Source organism: Amblyomma mixtum, chromosome 2 (genome assembly GCF_055824585.1).
Source record: "Amblyomma mixtum isolate Tamu chromosome 2, ASM5582458v1, whole genome shotgun sequence".
Classification (NCBI taxonomy): Eukaryota; Metazoa; Arthropoda; class Arachnida; order Ixodida; family Ixodidae; genus Amblyomma; species Amblyomma mixtum.
The window spans coordinates 3,150,422-3,167,918 of NC_143013.1; the positions used below are offsets into that span (position 1 = coordinate 3,150,422).

The window sequence follows — 17,497 nt, forward strand, 5'->3', positions numbered from 1 at the left end:
TTTCTTTCTTTTTTGCTAAAACGTCGGCGGGTATGGCGTGAGTGTTGCCTTTTTCGATCACTTAGCGTTGCTTAAAAATTTCTCCCACGTACGGTGCATTTTGCGATAGTCGCACAAGCGTGTTTAATTAAGCCTCACTAGCCTAACTGGGGAAACTGGGGTGCGTCTTATACACGGGTGCGTCTTATATATGAACTTTTTCAACGACAGCTTGCATATATGGTGGGTGAGTCTTATACACCGGAAAATACGGTAAGTGCACCTGTGTGATCATGGATGTTGTGGCAAGATGAAGTCATATAAAAGAGTGATACAGTGGCATGTGTCGACATTCAAAAGGCGCTGGTAACAGCATAGTTGGCATCGTGCCGACAGCTACGGGCTGTGTCATCTGGTTGCATTTGCATAGCACGCCCGAAGGAGCAGCGGAAATGCAACGGGACGAATGCGAAAATCAAAATGAGGCAGAGAGGAAACAGCCAGAGGCCAACAAAGAAGTGCAGTGGCAGTAGCCAGAACCTCGGTATGCAGCTGAATAGAAGAGAGTGGCAGGAACGGGACTTTGAACGGGAGCTCATGAAACAAGCAAGACCACGAAGCGAGGTGGCAGCGATGAGATGCACGAGCAAAAATTCAGCACGTTCCAAAGGCTGAACACTGATGCCATGTGCGCCAGAAACAACTGTGGCCCAAAGGGCCGAGCAAAAAAGCTATATCCCATTTAGGTCCCCTAGAATGTCAATTTGTGTTGTCTTTGCATGATGCTAGCGCCAGTGATGCCACGCTCTAGAGGCAAAAGCGTCAAAACCACACACACCACAGTAACTGCACGTACTGGTGCCCACAGATGTGTTCATGATACACAAGCCACACTGAGGCCATATTTCTTTGCATCCTGCAACTGAGAACTACTGTCACAGACAATACTTCGAGATAAGGATGCATAGAAAAAAAATTAAACTACTGCATTGTCGACTTCCCAGTCAGCGGGTGTTCATTCCAGAGGATAAGCATCCAAGGACTTGTAATAAAGAAACTATAAGTGTAATGTGGAAACTCGCACAGTTAGCGTGGACGGGCACAGTCCTTGTCCCAGTGGTGCCGCTCAGCAGGCCAGCGTTCGCAAGCGCAAAACCCGAACTTCGTCGGCTTCGCCTATCTTCTTCCTCGCCTTCGTCGGCGCTAGCTGCTGGGGCATCGAACTCCAACTCTCTTTCTTACAAAGAATAAATGGAATGCCACACAGGTGTGGCAAGATCTTGACAAAAAAAAAATCTGGAACCAGGAGTTCCAGGGCTCAAGACAACATACAAAGGCAGCAGTTCTAATAAAGAATAATGACCAAGCCAACGAAGCATGCAAGCTCTTCACAGCACACAGGAAAATAAAACTGGGACATACCTCCTTCATGATGTAGGACACAGCCGTGATAAGAACGTAAGTACAACTGATCCCAAGATCGGACAAATAGTTCAACATTTCCCGACCTGCAAGTAAGGGAAGCATATCAGATTGTGTATCCTGGGATGTACACCAGAAAGAAAACACAAGCTTTCGCAATGCAATCATATCAAAATAATTTGAGCACCAACCTCGGTACTGCGGCCGACTGTCGACAACAATGACTCTGAACTTCTTCCCAGACTCGTGGGCCAGTTTGAGAACACCCTTGACCAAAGATGAGCTGCAATAAATGATCACAAAGTCAATGTGCCTATGTGAGTGATCAAGATGACGAGGCTAGAGCAACATTCCACCAATGAGGCTGTCCACACCTATCGGTTGGTCAACCTCACGATTATAACGAATACAAGGCGGCAGTGCGCAGCCTGTTGTCTGACGTGTTCGGTTCTTATTATCCTTACTTCTGGCGCCCCTCCTCTAGCTTTCAAAACACTTCAAGCACTACCTTGGCCATCATGGTTGAATCAGCAACACTGTGCGGTAGAGTTCTTAGCGGGATTTCACATGGAGCCCATTGTTGTTGGCTAAGAGTTTACTGTCTCAATGTAACAGTGCAAAAAGCAAGCAAATGATTACATATATCGCGTGTTGCGGAAATAGACGCGCCCCGTAAAATGCTTCTTTCAGCTAAACAGGCTCATTGTTCGAGCTCAAATTTCGCATAGAAATGGCATTTGGTAGGCAGAATTGTTTCATACCACGTTTACTTGGGGTACTTACCCGATTCGAACCGAATAAGTCGGATATTCACATCGTCTGCGGCGACGACGATAAAAAATTAAGCTGCTCTGTCAGCTATCGCACCAGTGGCGCCATCTCGTTTGTTGGTCGTGAACAATCAGCAAAGGAAGGGGTTTTGGGGGGTTTGAAGACGCTCTTTGAACTGGTTTTTTAATGCTCACAGAAAACTTCGCTTGCCAAAACTTAGTTTTCAGCAAGCTAAGTTTTCTGTGAGCATTAAAAACCAGTTGAAAGAGCGTCTTCAAACCCCCCAAAACCCCTTCCTTTGCTGATTGTTCACGACTAACAAACGAGATGGCGCCACCGGTACGATAGCTGACAGAGCAGCTTAATTTTTTTTCGTCGTCGCCGCAGACGATGTGAATATCCGACTTATTCTGTAGGAATCAGGTAAGTACCCCAACGTGGTATTAAACAATTCTGCCGACCAAATGCCATTTCTATGCGAAATTTGAGCTCGAACAATGAGCCCGTTTAGCTGAAAGAAGCATTTTACGGGGCGCGTTTATTTCCGCAACAGTCGATAGAAGCACTCAGCACCTTCAATGACAAAAGCTTTGCCGTTTTATTGCTCCAGTTCAGTGTACAGCCATTGGTGACCTTTTACTTTTGATGACGCAGCCCAAACTCTAATAATGCAACAGAAGCCATGAACGATGACAATGCAGTGAAAGATGGTTTATTGGTTTATTGGGGTTTAACGTCCCAAAGCGACTCAGGCTATGAGGGAAGCCGCAGTGGAGGGCTGCGGAAATTTCGACCACCTGGGGTTCTTTAACGTGCACTGACATTGCACAGCACACGGGCCTCTAGAATTACGCCTCCATCGAAATTCGGCCGCAGCGGCCGGGATCGAAATGTAGTGAAAAAGGCAGCACAGGAGAGGGATGACAAGGACTTTATCGGACCATTTTAACAATACAGATTTGCTGCCTACTAGGCATGTGCAGTTATAAGTTTTCATCAAAAAATTTTTGCTTTGCTTGCTTCATCATTAAACTTAAGGGGGGACCCTGGTCCTGAAAAGAAAATTTTATCAATGCAGTCACAGTTATGAAATTTTCGGGGCACATGTATTTTTGTGTGCTGATTATAGATGTGTCATTTAATTTCATGTAAGCACTTATGCAGTTTTCATGCAAGTATTTTGCGAAGAGTTTTGAAGAAAATTTGCTGCGGAAAACTCGCTGAAAATGTATGCCATTGGGTTCTCTTGATACCAAGGAATGCAATAAGGGTAAAATTATCATCCTGGCTATCATAGAACTTGTGTAATAGGGTACTGAAGCTGCCATTTCAGAAAGAGGAATACACTTTTTTCTTCTCATTTCTAAATTGACAACTTCAAAACCCTATAACTTGAGTTCTATGATAGGCAGGAAGACAATTTTATCTTTATTGCGTTCCTTGGTGTCAAGAGAACCCAATGGCATACATTTCAGAAAGTTTTCCGCAAGAAATTTTTTTCAAAGCTCTCCACAAAATACATGCATAAAAATTACATAAGTGCTCAAAGAATTGTTTTATACATGAAATTAAATGACATACTTAGAATCGGCACACAAAAATACATATTCCCTGAAGATTTCTTAACTGTGACTTCAAGAATAAAAATTTTTTTTTTCAAGACCAGGCTCCCCCCTTACGGGGGGACCCTGGTCTTGAAAAAAACATTTTTATTAATGAAGCCACAGTTATAAAATTTTCAGGCCACATGTATTTTTGTGCGCTGATTCTAGATATGTCATTTAATTTCGTGTAAAACAATTTCTTGAGCACTTGTGCAATCTTTATGCAAGTATTTTGGGAAAAGTTTTGCAGAAAATTCGCTGCCGGAAACTCGCTGAAATGCATGCCATTGGGTTCTCTTGACACCAAGGAATGCAATAAGGGTAAAGTTATCATCCTGGCTATCATAGAACTTGAGTTATAGAGTTTTGAAGTTGTCGTTTTTGAAATGAGAAGAAAAGTGTGTATTCCTGTTTCTGAAGTGGCAGCTTCAGTACCCTATAACTCAAGTTCTATGATAGCCAGGATGATAACTTTACCCTTATTGCATTCCTTGGTGTCAAGAGAACCCAATGGCATGCATTTCAGCAAGTTTCCTGCAGCAAATTTTCTGCAAAACTTTTCCCAAAATACTTGCATAAAGATTGCACAAGTGCTCAAGGAATTGTTTTACACGAAATTAAATGACATATCTCAAATCAGCGCACAAAAATACATGTGGCCTGAAAATTTCATTACTATATCTAGATCAATAAAATTCTTTTCAAGACCAGGGTCCCCCCTTAATTAGGGGTTGCTTAGCTTATTTCAAAATTGCGCAATGTGCTTGTCATTGAAGATGCTGAGTGCTTCTATGTGTAATCATTTGCTTGCTTTTTACACTGTTGCACTGAGACAAAAGTTATTGTGGGACCACAAAAAGAACGAAAAATAAAGTGTCCCTGCCCGTGCCACTATAATGCACACCAGTGGCATTTCCTGCTGCCGCTGCGCTTGCATGTAAACTGAAGAAACCTTCATATTTTCTTGATGGAACCCATGAGAATGTTCAAACACCAAATCATGCTCCATGTGAGGGTAAAATACTAATGTATTTTACCCTCACATGGTTAGGGGGGGACATGGGTCTCAGATCATTTTTTTTTATTTACAGACCAAATGCAATGAAACTGCACAGACTTATTCAGTTTTTTCTGCTGATTTCAAATATGCAATTAGTTTATTTCTAGGCCAATTAGTTCCTTAGATATTATATATATCATGCCATTGTCTGCTGAAGCAATAGAAAAGAAATGGGCCACTAGAAATTTAATTTTAATGTGTGGGTAGATACTACAATGTGTGAGGAATGCAACGCTGGAAGCAGTTTTCAGTTTTTTGTCCGTGTGGACAAATGGGCTTAATAGTTAGTTTCATGTGTGTCATGTTTTCTGGCACTGGATGTCTGGTCAACTCCCTTGAAAACTAACTATTAAGCCCATTTGTCCACACGGACAAAAAACTGAAAACTGCTTCCAGCGTTGCATTCCTCACACATTGAAGTATCTACCCACGCATTAAAATTAAATTTCTGGTGGCCCATTTCTTTTCTATTGTTTGAGCAGACAATGGCATGATATATATTAATATCTCAGGAACTAATTGGTCTAGAACTAAACAAATTGCATATTTGAAATCAGCAGAAAAAACTGAATAAGTCTGTGCAGTTTCATTACATTTGGTCTGTAAATAAAAAAAAATGCTCTAAGACCCATGTCCCCCCTTAAAAGCCTATAGCACATAACATAATATGGCCACACTACACCGTTCATAATAATGGACACTGGAACAGATGAAGGGGATGTTTGGACGTACTGCTGCCGTTTATCAATGTGCTTAGGCAGATCAGAATTTATGAATGTGTACGTATACAGACAAATAAAATTTTGCTTTGAAAAAAAAAAAAAAAAGTGCAGAGTCCCAATTACTAGGCACCTAGGTAGTATTTTACACAATGACATGACACGAAAAGTGTAAAACCTGTGAATTTCATTCAGCACTGCAAGTGTCACAAGTTGCAGAGTTCATTACTGACAACGGTAAGCAAGTTATACCGAGAATGTAATCAGTACCAGACAGTGGTTGAAAACCCCGCTGACTAACTGCATTGCCAAGGACTAACTACCGCAGTAAATATCCGTTCCACCTGCTAGTCAATGCAACAAGCGGTTGGATAAAGCTAAGATCACAACATGCAAGTCATATGCTTTTTTTTTTCAACTAAGATTAAGACATTCAGATGAGCTACATTCCTTCAAGAACACAACTGGAACCTTGAGACTGATGCTAACCAGAGGTGTCATACATAAAGCAGCAAGTTTATTGCATTTGATTCTAACGTGGCTTCAAATTATCTGCACTTGAGAGTCTAAAGCTGAAATATTTACAAAAATGGAAGCACAGTCCCATTCAACAATATCTGAAACATGTTCAGCTATATATAGTGAATATGTGGTGTGTAAAATCCCGAGTGAAAAATCATGCTCCAAATACAAACCAAACAACCCAGCATAAAAACTGCAGAATCAAGTTATCCCATGTCATAAGTGCCCCACATAGATGAACTAAAAGGTGATATTTACCAGCAATATGTCAGAATGACATCCTTGTCCATAATCTTTTGCTGTGCCTCACCCGTGATCTGCTTCTTGGCCAGACATATTTCCTCATGAACAAACCTGGTAATGAAGTCTGTGACGTCGTCCTTTACCTACACAAAGAAAAAAACACAAAATATTTTCATCACATATATACATACAAAAAAAAAAGAAATGCTATTACACAATTCTGTTCCTCAGAGATGTGTATGTGCTCTAAATACCATACTGGAAATTATGAAGTGTACCCTGTTTAAGCAAACTATCATCATTCATAGACATATTTGTATAATGACAGCAATGCCATAATTAGTACACAGAGTTTTCAAAACATTATGCGACACAAGAAAACATGCCGAAATGATGCAAAATCAAAAACACCTCAGAGTATGTAAGACTGCTTTTAGTACTACAAGCGTTATCAAATAAATGGCTCTTCATATCTATTCTTACAGAATATGCCACACTCTGCACGTTAACACAAAAATCTGACTTTATAACTGGTTGGGCAACTCCATGCACTACCTTCATGTAAATTCAGTGACTTATTTATGATACTGCACAATAAATTTAGCCTTCCAAGTTTTTTTTCCTTCTTTCTAACAAGATGCAGTAAGTATGAAAAACTTCTACTTCTAGTTTAATGCCCTCCAACAAACATCATCCCAAGAAAATGACAGCATCCTGAGTGGAGCAGTTGCTCCCCATATGAAGCTCAAACATACCATTTTCAAGACAATTTTCACCGCAAAGGGACACTACAGAAAAATGCAAAGCCACACTAGGCCAACAGATTAGTGCTCCAAGATGATAAACAGGTATTTTTTGCAGAGAATGGAGTTTCCGTACGCCAGGGAACTGGATGAAAGTGAAAGCCATGCAGGAACATCCTGGTGGGGCTCCAGCAACTGCACCTGGGGTGGTATTCTGCCGGTGTCGCCTTTCGCAACATGTCGTATATGGGCGGGGCCTAAAAAAGTGCGTACAGTTGCTCGAAGAAACGGAAAACGCCGCCGGCACTTTCGTCTGCGATGCTTTCGTTCACTCCGAGAAGCGACAATTTACCACTGCTGATTCACTAGCAGCAGTAGTTTCGTATCTTTGATAGCAGGAATATTTGCCATCACATGACGTCTAATGTTCAAAAAAACATTTGCAAATTTAATATAAACTCGCTTTACTTCATTTAAGTCTATAAAACACCGCGAAAAAGCTCCAAAACTATTTTTCTTTCGTTCCGGACGGTTGTGCTAGGTTTCGGCTGCGTTTCGGGCAGTTGCAGACGGTAGCAGTGTAGCTGGAGGTCCCATTAGGCTTGCGCGCTCCAGAATCGAGAGCGTATCTAAAAAACTAGGCTGAATTGCAGCTTAAACTTTATCGTCGAAGCAAGGTAAGTCATAGCGAAAAGTGACAACACCAGTAGTTGCCGGTAAACATGCCGACCGGAATCGCAAGGACTGCTGAATTGGCTGAAGCGGGCGGCTCTCGCTTGAAAGGACATCGCCATGTTTTCACGCCAAGGGCGCAAAAGCCGCAACTGCCGATTGCATTCGTACGCTAACGGTAGCCCGTCGCCCGCCCGAATCGCTTCAGCGCATTCCGTTGTTCGACTAAGCGTAGTAAATTGGGGCGACGTCACGATGACGTAGCAGGAAGGCGGATCCGTGTCGTCACGCCGCCGTCACCGCAGCTCGAGTCAATCAGCGAAGAGCGAATGCGACATGTCGCAAAAGGCGACACCGGGAGAATACCACCCCTGGTCACATGCACTTTTTGCTAGCCAACATGCGATTTTCACTGCCCACAACTGGCTTGTTGCTTTCTTGCAATGATGTTTGGATGAGCAAGTACAACTGAGCTAGGATAAAAGCAGTGCGCCAGCGTTGTTGGGGAGTGAAAACGTGAGGCATAGCTCACACTGCAATCTGCCCCCTTGGCCTACGTGAAGCCGTCATTGCAGCAGCTTCACAAGCGTAACTCTCGCTGGTGTTAATGCTATGTAGGGCTCGTATAGTTGATAGGTGTGGCAGTTTTGCTTCCACTCAACCCGGCGAATCGGACACTTTAACCGGGCTGCACATGCTCTAAAACTGAACAAGGTCTCCGTTTTCTTACCACTGTGTATAAATTTGCGATGGCTGAAGGTACAGGTAGTCAAAAAGGAACAGCTAAGTTAGTCAAACATTGGCTGAGCCAGCATGAAAGTGTGCCTGAAACTTCTGGATAGAGGGATCAGATAGGCACTGGTTTTTCCCAAATGCGCCTGAGCAACTCATTCCCTTCAGCCATATGCTGCATTCACTTGAATCACAGCACTATCATTGCTGCAAGCTCTCAAAAGCATCTCATGCTCTGTAGGGCTCAAATCGCCAGCAATGAGAGCTTCCTTATCTAGAGCAACAACAGGCTACATTTCGATGACCATCATCTAGGCAAAAAGTGTGCCACCACTACTACAGCTCGAACTTTCTGAAAATTTGGCCGACGGTTAGCCGGTTGCTCAGCATGAAAATTTAAAGCAGTCCGAAAATGTGCTCGCTGCATCATTTCTGAGTGCGGGAGGGGGAATCAGCACTTCATTCATGGGCAGTTTTTTTTTTTTCAGCTGCAGTGCACTCACCTACTTGCAGAAAAAAAATGCTGGTACGGCTTCAATACCATCAGTTTAACGTTTTTACTTCCCTTTATTTACCCACGACGATGATAATCCATCTGACACAAGAGTTTGATCCTTTGGGCATGACCTGCCTTTCGTGCACAGAGCAAGTGACACTCGCTCTTGAAAGAAATGACAGCCTGCCTCAATGCTAAAGCAAGGTGCAGGCAAGAAAGAGTCGGCAGGTAGCCTGAAACCTTCGTGCACTACAAAAACAAATTCAGCCAGATTACACCTTATATCCTTGGCACGCCTCGATTAAGATAGCCTGAAGATGCATTCTTGTGGACCAATCGCCTAGTTCACCTAATTCCTATTGTGCAACCTACAACCCAACAATGTGGTTGGAAATGTTAGCATACTTTGGCGGCCTCACAAATGGACAGGTCTCAAGCGTTGCTTTGAAGTTTATTTCAGTTCTCTACACCTGATGGTTTGAGACGCCCAAAATCCAGCCTCTACATAGTTTACTACCGAGTAAAACAATGGCTTCCACCCAACTACTCCTCCAAATGGAGCTTTCCATTCACAGATACACTCTTCTCACTTGTACGACTACAGTATAAAATTTTGTCACACACTCAGACGGGCTCAGTGCCTTTTTCCAGATGTCTGGATCACTCATTCAACGAGCACAGGCCGATAATTTAAGCAGCATAGCATTCTGAAGGTAACATACAGTAAAGATGACTTAGGCAAGACTAGAACGAAACAAATACTCCACTCCCAGTATCTGAAGTGTCTAAGGAATGTTCCCGTTATAGCTTCCCTTGTTAGCTACTATCTTTGCCCGACTGCCTAAAAGGGCACTCATGAGGTTCTGCAAACGTCAGCCAACGCCACTCAATGCTGACTGACATTCCTTCATCCCAGAGTGATAGTTAATCAAAGAGATGTTGACTGGTGTGTTCAATTACAGACTATGGGCATGAAAAAAAAGGGAGAAACAGACTTGACAAACTTTATTTAGTCTCACTGAGCCACTGAGACATACTGGCAATCTACCGTATTTACTCGCATAATAGGCGCACTTTTTTTCCAGAAAATCCGGCTCAAAGTTCGGGGTGCGCCTATTACGCGGGGTAAAATTTCCGGAAATTTGTCGACTCGCAAAATTGAACACACCGCGTAAACGCACTCGTGTACGGGCCGCACCCCGTTTTCGCGAAGAAAATGTAAAAAAAAAAAAAAAGGGTCCGTGTAAGGGCCGCACCGAAACTTTCGGAATGCACGCGCCGAGGCCTCCGCGATCGGCTCCGGCTGCGCGCAACAGGCGCTTGATCGCGGAGGCCACACACGCGCACAGGAGCTTTCAGACGCCGCCCACGGAGGGCACCCAAGGCCAAGCTCATCATCACCATCGTTTTCCTCCGCCGCGAGCCTTCGCTATCTATATCGCCATCAGCATCTACAGCTCTTTTTTTGTTGTTGTTGTTGTTGCTGTCAAGCGCTGGGATTTGCGGTAGCGCGATAGTTATCGTGGTTTATGGCTTTGCCGCGGAGCGTTGATGTTTTAGCTCGACGGGCAAGCACCACACGGCTGGGAGTTTGCTCTCAAACACGGCAATCGGAAAATACGACGTGGCCGAGAAGTGCAGCAGTTGCGACTGCGGCGTCCCTAAATTTTCGTACGCGACTCCAAGCGTCGAGGTTTTCGCGGGCCTAAGTCGGGAACGTTTCCGGCTGGAGATGAAGCTTTCCAAACCGACGTTTAAAGTGAGCACCCCTGAAAACTGTGTGCGGCTGTTCTACGCGATGTCGTTGTACGTGCTGTGGGTCCGCAGCAGCTGCGACGGCAGCAGCACTAGTAGGGACTAGTAGTCAGTTCAGCAAAAACTTTGTTAAAATAAAGATTGGGAAGCGGGGGGTGGCGAGGCGTCGGCTTGCAATCGTGTAAATACAGTACTGATCACAGTGCCAAGTTCGGGGTGCGCCTATTATGCGCGGAAATAAAAAAATCTGATTTTTCGCGCCCTAACTAGGGGTGCGCCTATTATGCGAGTGCGCTTATTACGCGAGTAAATACGGTACATATGCTGGGCACAGAGCTTGTGTAAGGTTGACACATTTACAGATGCCTTCGGCATAAAAAGGAACCTAAACACACTACACAAATACAGCAAATTTCCACCTCGTAACAAGAACAAAAACGGCAGCAACATTACACGCAGAACTTGACCACTAAGCGGAGTAGCATGCACAGAGCAGCAAGCGTTTAAACTTCTCATACAAAAGTTAAAACTTAAAAGCTTACAGTGAAAGCTTAGGCCCAAATCCCGGTTCAACAGCCCACCCTCATGTCACAAATGAAATGGCAGTAGGGCATAAAGTCCATACCTTTCCTGCCGGTTCGGTATCCTGGATCTCAGATATACGGGCCTTGAGAAATGTCACCGCATTCTGCATGCTCATGCTCAGGGGCCGACATTTGTTCAGGAACCTGCAGGAAAAAAAAAAAAAAACAGTATTCAAAAGGGGCACATACAACACTGCATGGCTAATCTAAACACAAGTTGTACAAAGAAAAGTACTAACCAACAGACTGCAAGTAGCGTCTACCACATTTTAATCCGCTGTGCTCATGCAGCAATCTACCTACATGGCAGCACTAAACTCATTTCTAGTATAAACACTCACTTTAACAAATGATGCAGATGTGCCGTTAAACGTTAAACTTAACGTAACAAAGTTTTGTAGTTTTCACAACTTTGTGTCCAGAGAACACCGTATATTTTTAGCATCGATATAACGAAGTAAGTGTTCCCACGATTTCAACACAACGAAATTTAACAGCTACCTTGAAACAAACCCAAGGAAATACTGTACTGCGAGCTCAAGCGGCAGAACGGAGAGTGTACCGAAGCGCGTACCGAAGCATGTGTATGAAAGTCAATGCCACATGGCTGATGAATGTAGACCACATAGGCACACGAAAATGTGATGACAATGGTCATACTGGCTAGCGCACCAACGTGGTGTTGAGCGAATCCACTAGAAGGAACGAGTCGGTGTAGCCAGCCAGGCCAGCAGCTCTCGCTATATTCTACCTCGCCCAAAATGTTATCTTTAGTCATGCTCTGTGCCCAGAGGCAGCGCGGTGCATTTAGAGACTCCCAAAGCTCGGTAAAAGGACCAGAAGAGTCAGGGATGTCGGGACACCTCACTCTGCATTTCTCAAACAATGCGCACTCACACCTAGAGTGAAATAAGTGACGAGGCATGGGGCGGGCCTGATTTCATTTCATCTGGTGTTGACTGAAGGACACTTCTTGCTTTCTCCAACACAGAGAAAGAGGGGTGAGGTGGGAATGGGGGAACCAACATGTCTGGCCGCCGCCGGCTTTCCTTCATTCACTCATAACCTTTCTGGTGGGTCGGACGTCCTCAATTCCTTTGCGCATTTTGTAGCCAGCTGGCGTTAACGTTGATGTAGCAATAAATGCCTTTCAGTGTCAGCCATTTTCGTCACTCCTTTGTTCCCTCAGAGCTCGGCCCGACATGGTAAGCGTGTGCTCAGTAGTGCGCACAATCACGGGATGGGGTCAGGAGTTTGAAATGTCAGCTATTTAAGCGGAGTAAATACATCCACAACCTATGGTGTCAGAAACAGACGAAAAGCATGAAGGCAAATCTAAGAGCGGTTTACTCACTCAATATTCTTGTCCAACTGTTCTCTCAGATCCTGAGAAACTCTTTTGCTGGCATCACAAGTGTAGTCATCCACAAGCTGCCAAAAAAGAAAAAGAAATGAAGCATGACCATGCTACTGAAATAAGCCATTTTTTAAGAGTCGATGAATAACAGTTTGCAAACATTGTCATTACTAGTGCTTTGATAATGTGCTTCATGAATGTTAACGACTGCACATTCCTAAACAGAGAAAAACATACAGAGCAATGGGTTCTCAGATTTCGAAAACATACTCTAATCCTCTTCCCGCGCACTCATATTATTTCCTTTCTATTGGTGCAGCTGACAATGGAATTTATAACAGAGCCAAAGCTCTAGCACCAGACCCTTATAAACCAGAAAAATTTATTAAAGTCCAGAGGAGGTGGACAAGTGTCCCACCTTTGCAAACCAGCATTAAAAGTCTCCATCACAAAAAAGAATGCGTTCTTTGGGTGATATCAAGTAAGGCTGTGACCTCTCTAAGCTGCACAGCCTTAGCACATAACTCATCTTGGCGCTGCTAAGACACTTCTTTGAGTGCCTCAATGCACTCCAGCCTCAATATGCCACCACAGTGGGTGGGGAGAGCTCCACCTACTTTTGTTCTTAGTAAACTTAAGTTGTCTCAGTATTTGCAGCTCTGCTGGCATTTCTCTGGCTCCAAAAGGCACAATTAGGTACTCCTCACAAATTTCAAATTGAAAATAAACCATTTCCACCCATCGCACAATTCAAAACTTAAGAAATTGATGATGATGTCGACAGCCTTATAAACACAGTGAGCTGGAAGTGGATGGCGATGCGTACAGTGAACTAGAAGCAGGGGGTAGTTGAAAAAGTGGGAGCTGCGTCGCATGGGTGGCTTGAAGCCAGAAAGGCCGACTGCCCTTTATACTTAGTGCTGCAGGCTGAGACACATTTTTCTTGCTTTCTTGCTTTTTTTTTCTTAGTCCCAATACAATCTATGCCAACAGGGATACTGGCATAGAGTTAAGGGGGGACACTGGTCTTGAAAAGAAAATTTTATTAATTTAGTCATAGTTATGAAATTTTCAGGGCACATGTATTTTTGTGCGCTGATTCTAGATATGTCATTTAATTTCATGTAAAACAATTCCTTGAGCACTTGTGCACATTTTATGCAAGTATTTTGCGGAGAGTTTTGAAAAAAATTTGCTGCAGGAAACTCGCTGAAATGTATGCCATTGGGTTCTCTTGACACCAAGGAATGCAATAAGGGTAAAATTATCATCCTGGCTCTAATGTTTGTGGCATGTTTTCTTCTCTATAATGATGCGGAAGACACTACTATGCATGAATCACCACGTGGTATTCACCTAAGACAGCTAAATAATTTATAATCGAATTTTTCTGTCATGCCATTTCGGTTTTGGTTTCAACAGCCGAACAATGGCTGTCACGTTAAAGTGTGGTTATATATATTACATGGGGCATGGAAAAACTGCAATATAATCGCAGCTTCAACGTTGAATTCACTAGAGTGCTGAAGCTAACCTTCCTCAGGAGCCGGAATGACAACGAATGTAGAAGCAGCGATTATATTGCAGTTTTTCATGCCTCACGTGGCCTATAACCACATTTTGACATCAGAGTCATCGTTTGGCTGTTGAAACCGGAACCGAAACAGCACGAGAAATACATTCAATTACAAATCATTAATGGTCATAGCAGAATACCACGTGGTAATCCATGCATAATAATGCCTTACACATCATTACAAAGAAGAAAACGCGTGCCCAAAAGTTAGGTGTCTATACTCCTTTAACCGAAGGACTTTAATGGCCAGTACTATAAAACACAACTGCTGTTATGCGCGTCTTGAAATGCGATTTGACAGCAACACAGCGTGACTAGTATGTCTCCCGTTTTTATCTACAAGGATAGAGAGATAGAGAGAAAGATAGAAAATTCTAAGTGCTTCGTTACCTAGATAGAACAGAAAGAGATGCAGTAAAATGCTAGAACTACTCAAATTCGAATATTCTACTTACAGATTTGAATGCTGAGAGCATGGCGATGCAACGGGCATTTGAACCGACGACGACACCTTCTGCTATCTGAAGCCCAGTTCGAAACACCGCCGGATGAATACAAGAGCCAGACAACCTGCAACAACAATGCACACTAGATCTCTACAAACTGTACAAATTCAAATGCTTTCAGGGCACACTGCATGTCACATACAAGTATCTCACTGTTAAACTACAGGAGGTGAGAGTTAAGAAAAACAAAACAACGAAAACGTAAGAAGTTCCCGTTTGGATGTAGAATATGTCTACTGCTATAGGATAACAAAACGACTCAAGAAAGTCTTCAACCAATCGTGCCAGGACTTTTTTTTTTTTTTTCAGTTCGATTTTGTCTGGCATCAACCACCTTCGAGCTTCAGCCTTGCTATAATTATAAATTTAGTGCAAATGCACAATGTCACCTTAATTTCATAGAAAGGAATGACATAACAGAACCTACAATATGAACACGACAAATCTGCATCAAGGAAAGGCTAATAATCAAAATCTAAGGCTGCTATGCCAATCATCATGGCAATGGACTTGCTCACCCAATACGCTGAAAGCGGCCCAGACTCACCCTCTAAGTGGGGTTGATGAAAGCAGAGGAGAACCACAGCTGAGAAAATCGGTATAAAATGCACACTTCATCTTTAAGTTCTCCGCTTTCACTGCGCTTTATGAAAAGATTCTTTTGGGAGAACACCGCTCATGAGGCACACCATGGATATCAAAGCGCTTCTCACGACTAACCAAGGAAGTGTTTCTAGAACCGTTAAGGGCCCTCAAAGACAGTTATGGGCAAACAAGACACTGCCACCATAAGCGAAAAGAAAAATAAACAAGACGTTAAATCCCTCTAGAGTCTGAAGCATATTCTGACAGTTACACTTTTATTTTTTAATCTTTGCCTCTGTCCCAACATAAGTTTTGTGGTGAAAGGCTGGCCTAGGGTGCTATTATAGAATTAACTAGGTGTAATGTCTCCAGCAAAAGAACATGACGTTTCGTGCCTTCGACAGTATTTACTCTTAATTCCACACAACAGGTAGATTTTCTTTTCTTTCGCATCCGTCAAAATTCAGCACTGGCTGAAGACTTTTCAAGCCATCACAAAATAACCTTTATACCCTGGTCACATTTCCAATTATCATGAGAAATAAAATGACAAGAAAAGAGGAAACTAGTGCCCCTATTTAGGCTGCCAGAGTTTAGCATTCGTGAGGCCTAATCAGAGTACAAATTCATCTGCAGCAAAAGCTTGTTAATTTGATCCTCAATAATCGGAAATCCAGATAATTCAAACTGCTGGGTTGGTCCTGGCCAATGACCATGTAAGTTGACGATGTCATCCATTCGTTATAGTAGTTGGATACAACTTAAGTCTGCATTGAAGCTCCGCCCACATTCAGATTCCACACATGGAATTCCTCCACGTCAAAAAAAGCAGTCCGTTTCTTAAACATTTCCTGTTACCTAAACAAGAAGCATATCACAAGAAAAAAAAATTATGAGCCATTCATTAGTACCTCGGTGCAAAAAAAACTGCTCAATAAAAATCATTTTTAATCCATGGCTACATAGTATGGTGATTAAAGAGTGCAATAATCAAAACCATTTTTACTTCTTACCCTCATTAGTAATTTTACAGCACTTGGAATATCAACGTTCAAGGTGTGAATGTAATGCATCGATAAACTTTGCGAAATTATAAATTTTTGAAGTGTGATTGAATAAATCTGCTTCGATTATTGCACACACTGTGCCTTCAGCTTCCCTTAGCAAACAATATGACATGTCTATCTGTCCTAGATGTTGAGATATCGACATACTAAGACAGCCAGATGTCCAAAATTTTCATGCCATTAAATTGTCTGCTCCAGCATAAATTCAGCCCACACGATAATCTGAATTTAATATTAGTATGGTCAAAATGCTGGTTTCTTAAGGGAAAAAATTGGTACGGTTGGAAAATAATAGCTGCAGATTCCACAAATCTCATTTTTTGAAAATCGATTTTTTGGTCATTTTTTGGTCTCAAAGACAAGTGTCTCCCCTTAAGTTGTATCATACTATAATTCGGACACTATGTGTCTCGAACCGCGAAACTTTTGACACCGCCGTGCTGTCCTTGAGAACAGAACAGCTGTATAGTTTCAGTTTTACTTTTCTGATCTTTGTGCCAGCCCGCACCAACAATGGTTGACCAGATCAGCCAGCCAACTGACGTTTTGGGCGCTGATTCGTGTGCATGTTGGCGCGTAAACTGGTGTTGTCTTCTCTTTCTTTTCTTCTCTCCGCTTTGCTTTGGTGTTGTTGAGCATTTCCTTCGCTTCCATCCGCGTGGTTCTGTTCTTCCAGTCCCCCAAAACTGCACACTCCTCACGTGGCGTTTAGTTTGTGCAGTGAAGCCTCCTCACACGTGACGGTGCCACTTGTGAGGGGGTGTGATGCAGTAGTGGTGGAGCTCCACCGCGTCGCACCATGATGGATGCCAAGGAGGCCCTTAGGATTTTGGAGCAATTCTGCTTCGACGCTTTCAGAGGTATCCCACAGTGAAGCATTGATGAAAATGTGAGAAACATTCACTGCCGCACCATTCTTATCTGAAAAGCAGGCACTCCTAGCTCAGTTTTGCACCAAATACATTTACTGTGATGCAATCAATTCTTGACAGTTTTTTGGGGATTGTTCTATAATTCAAACATTTTTTCCAGTCCTTTTAAGGCGGGACACTGGTCTTAGACCTATTTTCTTTATTTTTAATCCAATCCTAATGAAACTCTACC

General features: G+C 43.0%; 1 protein-coding gene across 2 annotated transcripts in view; it reads right to left on the reverse strand.

Moving 5' to 3' along the window:
* eIF2Bdelta (eukaryotic translation initiation factor 2B subunit delta) overlaps positions 1 to 17,497 on the reverse strand; it is a 37,798-nt gene that overhangs the window by 8,908 nt on the left and 11,393 nt on the right. For both annotated transcript variants that reach the window (XM_089570299.1, XM_089570300.1), the window contains exons 7-12: positions 14,691 to 14,805; positions 12,657 to 12,733; positions 11,344 to 11,446; positions 6,336 to 6,463; positions 1,593 to 1,684; positions 1,402 to 1,487 (exon numbers count right to left, since the gene is read on the reverse strand). In XM_089570299.1, the coding sequence (XP_089426425.1) occupies positions 1,402 to 1,487; positions 1,593 to 1,684; positions 6,336 to 6,463; positions 11,344 to 11,446; positions 12,657 to 12,733; positions 14,691 to 14,805 (601 nt within the window). The remainder of the gene's footprint in view (positions 1 to 1,401; positions 1,488 to 1,592; positions 1,685 to 6,335; positions 6,464 to 11,343; positions 11,447 to 12,656; positions 12,734 to 14,690; positions 14,806 to 17,497) is intronic.